The sequence below is a fragment of the Peromyscus leucopus genome, chromosome 8b, assembly GCF_004664715.2.
Source record: "Peromyscus leucopus breed LL Stock chromosome 8b, UCI_PerLeu_2.1, whole genome shotgun sequence".
Taxonomy (NCBI): domain Eukaryota; kingdom Metazoa; phylum Chordata; class Mammalia; order Rodentia; family Cricetidae; genus Peromyscus; species Peromyscus leucopus.
The window spans coordinates 21,549,395-21,562,214 of NC_051086.1; the positions used below are offsets into that span (position 1 = coordinate 21,549,395).

The following is a 12,820-nucleotide window of genomic DNA, read 5'->3' on the forward strand; positions in this document are numbered from 1 at the left end:
GGCAAGTACTTTATCAACTCATCCCAGGCCAAGGAGGCTCTTCAAGGTGTTGAATCAGACCCTAATCTCGGGAATTGGATTTATCTTGAATTCTTCTTTCAAAGGCCCCTTCTCTGTAAAACCACACCAAGACTTCTTAGATCACCAACAGGGAGACGTGTGTGTGTGTGTGTGTGTGTGTGTGTGTGTGTGTGTGTGTGTGTGTGTGGTAGTGGTGGGGGGGGAGCGGGGGAGAGGAGCATCTGTTCAGACCACAAATGGCTGTTGTGGAATCTGACTCAGGACCCTGGAAAAGACCTAAGACATGGTGTGTTCTTGTTCACAGAATCTTTATGATGCTGTGTGACAGAGAGGCAGGCCCATGTTAGAATCCACAGCTTCTGTTCACAGTAACTTTATGCTGTAAAGCAGAGATTCAGACCTAGGATTCTGAGTGGGAAAGACATGTACCAAAATCCCTATAGATGCTCTGTGGTGGAGGGAGGTTTGATGCTGATGCTGAAGGAGCCTAAACAAGACTCCAAATCCAGCCACAGCAAGATGCCCTGTGGGCCTTCTATAACAACAGCCCAGGGTTCTGTATTCAAATGTGTGTCCTCCATACTTACTTATTTAAATGTGTTTATCAGGTGTAGTGTGGATATTTGGAAATCTCTACTTAGAAACCCTAATTCACACCTGAGTGCCTCACATAGAATCTTGTAGTGGGCAGCACGGTTCCATTCCTGTGCCATCTGGCAGGAATGCAGTTCATTATAAACTCTGGTCCCCACATTGTACAAGAGTCACCTGAACTCACAAAACTGTGCATTAGATTGACAGATCCCTGGCTGCTAGTACTCTGCTAGCCTTTGGATAGCCACCTTTACCCAACTCCTTATGTTTGAGATCTTGGTTTTTTTTTTTTTTTGTCCCTGAAGTATTTCACTTCCCACCACATTGATTCACACCCCCTCAAACCACACACTTGCTTTCTTTTTAATGGCTGCAAAATATTCAACTGTATGCACACATCATATTTTCTTCACCTATCCCTGTTTCACACTTAGATTGTTTCCATATTTTAGCACCTGAGTATTGTTTCAATAAATATGGAAGTCCAGATGTCTCTTGAACCTACTGATTCTGTTTCATTTCATGAACACTGAAATAGAATTCTCAGATCATAGTTATGTATTTTCCCTTTCCTCCTTTCTTTTTTTTTTTTTATGTTTACATGTGTGGTATGCATATATATGTGTGGAGGCCCAGGCTGACACTGGGGCTTTTCCTTCTTGTTCTGCGCTCTCTTCAATGAAGCAGGGTCTCTCAGCTGAACCCAGAGCTTGCCAGTGCTCCAGCCTAGCTAGTCAGCTTGTTCCAGGGGTTCCTGATCTACAACTTCGGAGCCCCAGAATTATGGGGAACTATCCTGATTTTTCATGGTTCTGGGGATCTGAATATTCAGATAATCAGGCTTGTATGGGCCATATCCTCAGCCCCCTCACTGCCCCTCTCTCTCTTCTTTCTTTTGGAACCTCTGTAAACTTCCTAAGATGACCACAAGAATACATGTAAACAAACAAACAAAACAAAACAAAAGCCCTTTGCTGTTGCTCCGGACTTCCAGGGAGCTCACTTTGAGAACTATGCTGTGTGTTTGGCTGCATTTGCTGCTCCCCAGTGTTTTTCTTTTTGCATACACTGCATTGCCCTCTTCTCTCTTCCTCTACCCTTTATTTTCTTGCCTCATCCTTCTTGCTAGAGTGCACCCACACCTCCATCTGGGGGCTTTACGTGTGCTACCTCATTGGCTGGCCCTCATCCAAGGGGCCCATCATCCAGTCTGGGCTGTCCTTAAGACTTAACACAGGACCACTTCTTTTGATTGAAATCTAAGACTCCTGCTGTAATGCTGTAAGATAGATTGCTAAATGGTCTTATTAATAAAAACAAAACAAAACAAAACAAAACAAAACAAAAAAACTGGAGCCAGATATTGGGGTGAAAACTGAGAGATCAGAGGAATAGAACAAGCCAAGCCACTAGTTCTTACTTCTAGGAAATCCTCAGCCCAAGAGAGCTACTTCCCGTATTCTCACACCTTATATACCTTTCTGTGTCCTGCCATCTTACTTCCTCTCTCTGCCCAGCTACATCACTTCCTCTTTCTGCTCAGCTCTATCACTTCCTGCCTGTCTGTACAGACCTCCAGATCTCTATGGTTAACTGGTGCTTGGATTAAAGGTGTGTGCCACCAAGCCTGGCTCTGTTCCCAGTGTGACCTTGAATTCACAGAGATCGGATGAATCTCTGCCTCCTGAATGCTAGGATTAAAGGTGTGTGCCTCATCTCTATGTTTAATGTAGTGCCTGGCTTTTTCCTCTGATCCCCAGGCAAGCTTTATTTGTTAGAACACAAATAAAATATTACCACACCCTGCACTCAGCATTTCACACCTTCTCTCTGAATTGTTTTACATGGTAAAACATATGCACATATCTTCTCCCAGATACATTTGCCAATCTGTCTTTTGTATTTTCTTTCTTTGTCCCCAGAATATGAGCATGGTCAAGGCAGGTTCTTCCTTGTATTTTATACATTATTGGGCCCTTTGTACCTAGAACCTGACCTGATATTAGAGGGCACTAGATATCCCTCTTTGGTTTTTTTATGTTTGTTCACCTACTGCATGGGTATGTGTGTATGTGTGTGGGGAGTACATGCCATAGCATACCTGTAAAGCTCAGATGACAGTTTATTGGAGTTGGACCTCTCCTTCTAGCAGGTATATCTAGTGTTTATCAGGCTTGGCCATAGGTGTCTTTACCTAATGAGCCATCTTTTAGACCCCAAATTTCACCTTTGTATGAGGGGAAAAATTTTTAAAAATGTATCAGATGTAGGTGTGCAATAATTATAGATAGTGGACTAGGTGACAAGTAGGTGAGGGATGGATAGAGACATAAATGAATGAGTGAGTGGATAGACAGATGGATGGATGGGCAAGCATCCAGACAAATAAATGGACAGGTAGATGGGTAGATGGATAGATAGACAAATGGATAGATTAGTAGATGAATGAATAGATGGATGAATGGATGGATGCATGAGATCAATGGGCAGGCAGACAGACTGACAGATAAGTGGGAGGATGGGTGGATGGATAAATATATGGATGGGAAAAGAGATCAACTGATGTTTAGATGGATGGATGTATAGAGTGATAGATGAGTGGACAGATGGACTGAGGGATGGATGGATATAGACAGACTGATGAACTGACTGATGGCTGGATGAGTAGGTGGATGGGTGGTTGGTTGATTGGGTGGGTAGATGGACTGATAGTTGGGAGGATGAGAATATAAGTGGGTGGACATATAGATGAGTAGGAAGATGGCTGAATGAACAAAAAAGAAAAAAAAAACTACATGGTGGTGGCTTGTGTTGATGCCAGATATATTTGCATATGACAAATATAGAAAAGTACATTAAATCTGCTAAAAAGAATGTCCCTTCTCATATGAATAAAGGTACTAGGGAGAAATATTTTAATGGCCCTCAGTTCTTCTTTTCTAGTCGCTGACCTGTGGCATTCAGGTTCACTCTTCATCTGCATGTAATAAAACTTCCTTACATGACCCATATGCCTCTAATGCAAACACGACTGTGTACACCTCCAAAATGCGCCATAAAGTGCAATGGCTCGCGAAAGAACTGCCAGGAGTGTGGTCTTTTATTAATGCATAGGGCACCTCACCAGAATGTCCTCCAAGCACAAAGCTGACTCCTGCTCTCTCTCTCTTTCTCCTCCTCCAGGATATCAAAGCCAACTGCAGTAACTGCTCGGAAACAGAGGACAGAAAGGTAAGTCCATATAGTTTGTATTTCTGGTTTCAGCCACAGTAGGAATATTGTAATTGCAGTCCAGGAGTTTCTGGTGCACCTCACCAGACATTGTTCTGGAGGTGACGTGTGCATTGACACTCGGGGACAGTCACAGCTTAAAATGTTCATCGTTTTATTCCCCCATGGTCTGTGTCGTTTTTGATGGCTGCAGTGAGGAGTGTGTAATGTAATTAGTTTTTACAAAAGTGTGGTTTTGTGGTTTTATTTTACTATCCTTTTCAGAAAGAAATCACTTATTGATGCTTCATGTCACAATTTTAATTAACATGCTTGATATTTGATGCAAGTGTCATACACAGCATTTTGTAACATTACATGCATTATGGAATAGATGATGTCTGGCTTCCCAGCATATATCCCTTGGTATCTGATGTATGTGTATTTACTTGAAAGACAGCTTACCTTAATTTCCTCCAGGACCCATCCACATGAGCAGTGACTTCCTATTGGAGATTGGAGACCATTGAAAGGTTACTTTGGACATGAATGAGTTTTCCACCCATTTATTTTGTTAGCCTTGGTGTGGGTCTCCTCAGGAGAAGCAATGGTCAAGTCTTTGTTATTTGATACTCTGAGTCTCTCTTTGTTAGAAAAAGTTCACAGAAGTTTCTGTGACAAAGCACAACTGAACACATCCAGTTTCAACACTAATGTGGTGAATCCAAAGAGGTTACATATGTGAGAACATGGGGCATGGCCCTCCTGGCTACTCCTGGCACTGTCTAGTTTAGGAAGGTACTTCTCTTTGTGATGGTGCTGCTGCGGGTCCATGCAGTCATTATCTCATGGTAAGGTTTTGAGCAATGGTTTCATGATGGCTAAGGCATCTGCTGATTAATGGCTCAGAGGACTCCTCAGAACAGACCTTGCTTCTAAATATAAAGCAGTTGCCTGCATAGTTTTATGAAGTGTTGATCACAGCAGCTCAATGTATACTACAACTTTGCTCAAGCTGAGTTCTGATACCATGTGTGTGCTGAAGTTCTGGTTTCTGATCCCATGTGCAGTAATGGAGCATTCTAATGTGTACACATGGATATCTGTGTGTGGGACACGAGAAATTGCCATTTAGGTGACACATACACTCATAGACTTTACCTACTGCCTTGTCCTGTTACAGCCACTGAGCTTACATCACAGTGCTCAGAAAGCTGGCTCCCTTGGCTACATATCAAATTCATAACAAAATCATAAGGATGTTCAGAATTTCCTTAAATTTTTTATGATGTCCATAAGTATATTTATGTCCAGTGTAATGTTTAAGAAATAACTTTCTGATAGAATTTAAAGCTGCCAGAGAAGGAGGTGTTGAAGGAATAACTTCAGCTTATTAACAAGACAGATGAGCTGGAACATATTCTGAGAATTCCAGGCTCCATTTTTCCTGCCTTTACAGTCTGTGGTCTGTCTGTCCATCATCAACACCTGGCTCTGTGGCTTATCTGTGAAGCTTATTGGGGGAGGAAGTTGTACACATTCATTCTTATGTAGCTCCCATTCTTCTGGAGAAAGGAGAACACACACACACACACACACACACACACACACACACACACACACACACACACACACCCTCTTCACATATACTTGAGTTAGACACATTCTGAAAGGTTTTTCACTTGTTCCCTAAGATTTGAGCCGACATGGATGATTCACAAATGAACCCAACAGTTGCAGCAGGTACTGATGAGTCTCACTAATGTACACAAAGAGAAGAGCCCTCTCCGACAGTGTGTCCCTGGCTACAGATGTTGTATCTCCTGGAGGTCTTTCCCTGTATGGACAAGTCTCAATCCATAGCTAAGTGTCCCAGAGAGAAAGCATCCTCCAGCCTCATCAGAAGTACACACACACACACACACACACACACACACACACACACACACACACGTATCCTGCAGTCTCGCTGCTGTCAGTTCAGCTGCAGCCACACAGGGAGGTGTCTGCTGGAGCAGCTGGAGTGGCTGTCATCTGCTTCTAAGAATGCATCCTGGTCCTCCTCTACTGTGATGTATAATTTGTTACCATGATTTATAAATTTGAAGAGATGGCCCTTCTCCTGGAGTGTGCACGTACCCCTATGTCCCTTCCTGTGCAACCTAAGTGCCTCAGGAAATATTGGCAATTTGATAAAGTGGAATTAAAGTGACAAGAGATGACAGAGGTGCCACAATAATAAGTAAACCTGCCTCAGAAGCAACAGCCCCTTGGCCCATGTGGATGGTACAGCAGCTGACTGCTCTGGGGGGAGACTTGGCAGGCTTTTCTCTAAAGCTGGACTCCTGTTAGTTGAGAAGACTGAACAGTGCCCCCGCCTCTCTCCAGGACCTGGCAGCATCCAGAATAGCTTTGATTTTCTTTTCAGCTTTGTATTTTTCTTATAATCTTCCTTTGCTTTTTCTCTTCCCATGTGTTCTTCATTTGTAGAAGTAGTTCGGCCCCTCTGTCTCTACCTTTGCCTGTGTTCCTCACTCATATCTCATTGATAGATTTTTTTAAAAAAATATAAACACTTCAGTAATGTTCCTTCCCTGGATACCCTCTTCCACCTGCCTCTCTCTTCCTTGATAGTGTCTTATGTAGACCAGACTGGCCTCATACTCACTGTGCAACTGGGGGTGACCTTGAACTTCTGCTCCTCCTGCCTCTACCCCTGGAGTGCTCCAATTGCAGGCTTGTGCCACCATGGCTAGATAATATGGTGCAGGGGATCCACCTCAGGACTTCCTGCATGCCAGGCAAGCACCCTACTGATGAGCCACATCCCAGTCCTTCCTCTTCTAAGTCCATGCCTCCCTTTGTTCCATTTTGCTAGACAGTGATGCTCACTTGGAGTTGAGTTCTTTCCCTGTTGCATCCTGGGCTGACTGGAAGAACCATGACAGTCCCCACCCAGTCAAAGATCCCTGGGAGATGCTGCTATTTTTAAATTTTTATTTTATCTATTATTATTTTATAATATATATACCATGACACACATGTGGGGTGATAGGACAACTTTTAGGAGTTGCTTCTCTACTTTCACCATCTGTCCCAGGGACTTAAGGTATCAGGCTTGGTGGCCCCTAGAGGAGACTCAGCAGAGTGAGAAGGCATTCCCCTTTTTCCCCTTTTCTCCTGTTTTTCTGTGTCTTGGCTATCTGCTTTTTGGGGGCCACCAGAAAGCTCACTGTCACTTGGAAAACCTCACCTGGTTGTATATGGGGCATTTTAAGGTGGCTACCCAGATATGATCTTATTTTGTTCCTTTCACTTCCAACCCTGCAAATTAGCAGGGCTCTTAAGAATGTCCTCATACCAAAACGGGGTCCTTCCATCTCCTTTGATCTCCTGGAAGATGTCACTGGAAGATATGACAGGTATGTGGAATGCAGTACCCTGCTACTTGATATTAGACTATCGATAATGGCTCCCCACAGGTGAATGCCACAGAACTAATGTGGATTCAGCAAAGGTGATGGGAGGTAACCCATCACACTGCATCCCTGCTTGGCTGTGTACAGCTGCACAGGCATGACATTACAGCACCTGTGTTTCTGCTCGGGGAACTGAGACATTTGAATTCATTTTTATTTGTGGTGTAAAATCCATCTGAATTTCAGACTATGATGAGGACGGTGATTCTGGTGATGAGCACAGAGGCTGGAGCATCAGTCAGAGAGAGTCTGTCAGTGGAAGACAAGAGCCCATTTGTCAAAGGCTGTAAACACAGGCAGGGCTTCATTTCCTCACTTATCACCTGGCCTGGGGCAGCCAAACAGCTTTAGATCTGCCAGGAAATTGTAAGGAAGGCTTTTGAGTAGTTCTGAAAGTTACAGCTCAAGTTTCCTTTGTGTAGGATTGAAGCTGTGATGGTCAAAAAAAGCTAATGTGCTCTGCCTAGCATTGCCTACTCAGAATGCATTTTTGGCCAGCACTTGTTTTGGGTGAGAAGCCAGAAATAGTCCAAAACAATGGTATCAGCAGGTATGGAGAGTCCATTCCTCTTTTGTAGTGGATGTAAATCAGAGCTCCAAGGATAACTCTTAACCCATCCTGGATGGCCTTTTTGTTGATGCAATGGTCTGTGTGTAATCCATGTCTCTATAAGTAATTTCTCACTCATGCACCATAAATAAGCCTGATGATCCCACTGTGTCACCATGTTGGATTTCAGTCAAATTGTTCATTTGGCCTCTCATTGTGCTCTGTCTAGATGGTTGTCCACATCTCCCCACAAAAGCTACACAGCAGGTGGTATCCCAGGCTGGGTACAAATCTAGACATCTGTGTCAAGCTGCGTGACAAATGAATGGAGGTCCTAAGAACTGGGGCTCAAGATACAGTGAAAAACAGGGCTCGAGGATGAGATGGAAAATGGGCCAGGCCAGGCAAAGGAAACTCAATAAGCATGGAGAGTACTCAACCCATTGCATGGAATACAATCAAATTTACACTGAATCTGGTAAAGCCTTGAAAAAGGATCAAGGGGTTAAACACACTGTCCTGGCCTTGGGATGTCTACGCAGTGTTTGCTTAGACATCTTTGCTTCTCTGTTCATTCTGCTTGGTTCGGGACTTTCATCTGCTCATTCATGATCTTGCCAGGGAGGTGCCATCCTATCTCCGTGTTCCTTGGCTTTTCTCATCACTCACATTTTGTAGCTCATGCTAGTTCCCCGAGGTTGTGACTTGTCCTCAGCCACTGTTGATGCCACACATAGCTCATTCCCAGCAGATGAAACCTAGCCTTTGCCTCTATTTTGGAATAATCATTGACACAGTTTCTCAGGGATCCCAAACTGAATTTGAACTCACGGTGGAGCCAAAGACAGTCCTGAACTCCCAACCCTCCCATTCCTGACCCTCGTGTTTCTATATCGTCAATGCTGAAATCACAGGTGTGCACCATCATACCTGGTTTATGTGGTACTGGATTTATAATCCATGCATGTTAGACATATCTACATATGTATCTATCAGCTGATTCTCATTCCTAGCCTCTTGAATGAGTTTTCTTCAGAGGAGAAAACAGACAATAACAGCAGCATCTAGTTGACACTTACAGAATGCCAAGGGCAGGTTTTAGTTCTTCATATTTAATTTTTTATCAAACATTTGCCAAGGGCCTTGTGAGCCATACAATTTTTGTTCCCAAATGAGACAAGAGATGGAAGCAGATTAGTAAACGTGCCTCAGATCCCTCAGGGGTAGGGGAGAAATGGGTTTCAGCACAGGTAGTGCTCCATTGACTCCTGACCACTAAGCTGTATTTCCTATTATGCAATCCCATAGGAAGGCTAAACAAAACAAAATCAGTGCATGCTGCTCAAGAGGTCACTCTTCCTAGCATTTGAAGAGCTCCCACACACGAGAATCTTTGTAAAGAGGTTCTCAACAGAGCAGAAGCAACTAGGGCCAATACAAAACAATACTCTGTGATGCCTTCCTGTGATCAGCATCCTCTCATTTGCTCACACTAAGGTATTGTCTAAGTTCTCAATGCACAGACACTTCAGGCTCTCTGGGGTGGAGGGTCCCTGCCAATGTTTGTCTTCCCAGGATGGCTGGGAGTTAGCTTCATAGATAAGAGTTTGAGTTCAGAATGCCTTTATGTGCCTGCCTTTTATATGCTATCTGCAGGTTAAGTCTTAACTTTAAAAATGAGATACTAGGCAAGCATCTCTCTTTCACGTGTTTTAGGAAAGTCTGAGGATGGTAGTGAGCTAGGGACAGGAAGATACAGGTGAAACTGATGGAGTGTCTACAAGGGGGTTGGGGTATCAAGTTAAATTAGTCTCCCATGGGCCAGGAACTCAACTGTCAGATGATGAGGGGGCACTGGGCACACACTGAAGTACTGCTAGCCCAGATGGAGCCCAGAGTGTGCAGGAGGGAGGGTGGAGCAGGCTGTCGGATACACACTCCTCTTGGCCTTGAAGCTGCTTGTAAGAAGCCCCTTCACAGAGCTCTGGGTTCACAGAATGGATATTAGCTTAGCTCAGGTTCTCAAAGGCCAAGGTTTGAACACCAGCCTGGCAGCTTCCAGGCTGCTTCATTCCTCAAGTGCCCATGAGAACATGGAAATGGAGATGAGACACATTCTGTGGTCTTGGTGTGTGGTGATATATTGTGCACCCTAATAAAGTTTGCTGAGACAAAGGAACAAGTTGCTGTCATGTCTCATCTCACCAGCTCCATCAATCCTTTGACTGAATGACTCTGAGTCTTTATCCAAAAGGGCTCCAGCCAAAAAAGCCTTTAGTTCCTGTCTCCTCACACCTTATATACCCTTCTCCACCCAGGCATTACTTCCTTCCTAGTGCTAGGATTAATGGTGTGTGTGCTTCCTAAATACTGGGAATAAAGGTGTGAGATTTCAAGGGCAGGGATTAAAGGTGTGTGACTCCCAAGTACTGGGATTCAAGGTGTGTGCCACCACTGCCTGGCTCTGTTTCTCTCCTAGACTGAGTCAATCTAGACAAATTTGCCTCCTGAGTGCTAGAATTAAAGGTGTGTGTCACCACTGCCTGGCCTCTATGTTTTATCTAGTGGCTTATTCTGTTCTCCGATCTTCAGGCACACAATATATCACTACATTGGACACACTTGAGGTTCTTGCCTGCCCTTCTGGTTGGGTAGAAGGCTACATTCCCAGAGTTCAAGTTGCCTCATTAGTTTATTATGTTTTTGTAGAATTTTGAGACGGGGATTCTGTATAGGCAGATCTGGTCTGAAACTTATTGTAGTCCAGGTTTGCCTGGGACTCAAGAATCTCTTAGATTTCAGAGTACCTAGGATTGCAAGTAAGCACCATGGACCAGCTTATTAGGACATGGTTTTCCTTTCACTTTTTAATGTTGTCTCAGTGGTTAACCCTTCTCATGAGACCAGAGAAGGTACATTTGGGACCTGTTAGTAAATGACAAAGTAAATAACAAAGTTTCTACTCTATCCCAAGTCCCCAATTTCTATAGAATTTAGGCATCTTGTAGATTTTTCAAGTCTGGATAAGGCTGTGCCAAAAGGATTTTTAAGCATTGATTTCAGTGGCTTCCATTCTGATTGGTTGTGACCCTGTCAGAATGCTCCAGCTGATAACAGCGACTGGAAGTGAGAAATAGGAGTTCTGCCAGAACAAATGCATGATCCATTGAGGATGCCTGCAGAGGGTAAAGGTATGGGAGCAGTGGTATATGTGTTACATATAGATCTTTTGCCCAAACTAATGATGTGTGATTGATTAGTGATATCTCCAGAGGGTAAAGGAGCAACTACACACACACACACACACACACGCACGCACGCACGCACGCACGCATGCACGCACGCACTTGTTTTTTTATTAGAGATGTCTGTAGAAAATGAAGGAATGGGAGCAGTAGTACATGTGCTATGTATAGGCTTTTCCTGTCACCAAACCTGGCATCCCATGACTGAAACAAACCAATGGCCCTGTACTTTAGCCCAAGGTGGAAAAGAAGATTCATCTTTATACATCAACCCTTTTGAGCATATCTGTTTTTCTTATTACACTATAGATGTGCACCGTACCAAAGCACTGATGTTTTCGTGGATCTCACTAGTAGGGCCTTCCATCAGTTATCCTTGCATAGATTCTGGAAAAACCTGCTGCTCTAAGGATCCCACTGTGGTGATGAGCAATCTGATTTCAGCTTCAGATGAACAGGGCTATGTTTTGATCCCTTAATTTTAAAAGCGTGGTTTGTCTTCTCTTCATAATTACGTATTAACTGAGGCTGAGTTGCTTGCATTTTAATACCATTAATTACAGCTATTGCTTTCATTTGTCATTTATTTTGCTTAAGAGAAGCCAGACCATTCCTTTGTATATTTTTAGTGATGCTTTCTTTCTCTAAACTCTGAATTAAAATGTATTTAAGAAATGCTTAATTAAGTGCAAGCTGCTTTTTTGAGGACAGTTCTGTCATCTCTTTTTCTTAATAGGAAAAAAAAAAAAACAACCAAAAAAAGGCCAGTAGCTTTTTACATGATGAGCAGAGAGAGCACTAATTAATTTTTCTTTCTCTTCTGTTGGTTCATTTTATTATCCTGGTCTCAATGTATGATTGGGTGTCTTCACGCATTAGATAGAACGCACAGGCTGTCCAAACGTGATTTATGTTGTCCTGGAGCTTTTGCAGAGTTCAGCTGAAATTTTCTTCCTGTTGATGAAGGTCAGAAACCCCTGAGATGATGCTATCCATCTCAGCAACTAGGTTGCTGAAATGATTTTTGATGGGACCTCAAGCAACATCAGCAGAACTTGGGGGAGGTATACCTCTGGGGTGATGCCTCTGTGCACATGAACACTTGCAGCACACACCTCTCAAGTTCCTATGGTGAGTTTGTAAAAATCAATTTACTAGGCTTTCTTTGTTGGTATGTACTTGTTTTTATCATCTTTCTAGATTTTTTGATGTATAGTTGCCAAATAAAATCTTTGTATAGTTTTTGTGTGCTTCAGGCATAAGCCTATTGTTTTGATATTCATATGTATTATGAAGTAATTCCACAAGCAAGATGCAAGATAATTAATATATCCATCATATGGATTTCTCTCTCTCTTTTTTTTTCTCTCTCTCTTGTTCTCGATATATATATCTCGAGATCCTTTTCTTCTTGCAATATGTCACACTATGGAGTACAGGCAATGAATTTACAGTCCTCTTGCCTCAGCCTCCCGAGAACTTGGCTTATCAACAGACACATGCTTAGCTTCTGTCTTCTTTCTTTGTATGTGAAGGTGTTTGATACGAACATCTAAGATTATATTTTTTAGCATATTTTCTGTTTTATTCTTAAACTAAGGATTTTTTTAAGGGGAGAGGACATTCTAGGGTCGTAAAAGAGAAGGAAGAAGAGAGGAAGGGAGGGAGGAAAGGAATGAAGAAATTTAGCTTTATTTCTGATTGCATCTCACACAAATACA

General features: G+C 43.0%; 1 protein-coding gene across 17 annotated transcripts in view; it reads left to right on the forward strand.

Annotated features, from left to right (window-relative positions):
* Rbfox1 (RNA binding fox-1 homolog 1) overlaps positions 1-12,820 on the forward strand; it is a 1,601,479-nt gene that overhangs the window by 648,168 nt on the left and 940,491 nt on the right. For 16 of the 17 annotated variants that reach the window (XR_005090377.1, XM_037201093.1, XM_037201084.1 and 13 more), the window contains one exon: positions 3,799-3,846. Coding sequence is in view for 2 of the 17 variants with exons in the window: in XM_037201084.1 (XP_037056979.1) it covers positions 3,799-3,846 (48 nt within the window). In the remaining 15 variants the exon portion in view is untranslated. Of the gene's footprint in view, positions 1-3,798; positions 3,847-7,726; positions 7,855-12,820 lie in introns of all 17 variants that reach the window. The other variant, XM_028872932.2, reaches the window with a different exon arrangement.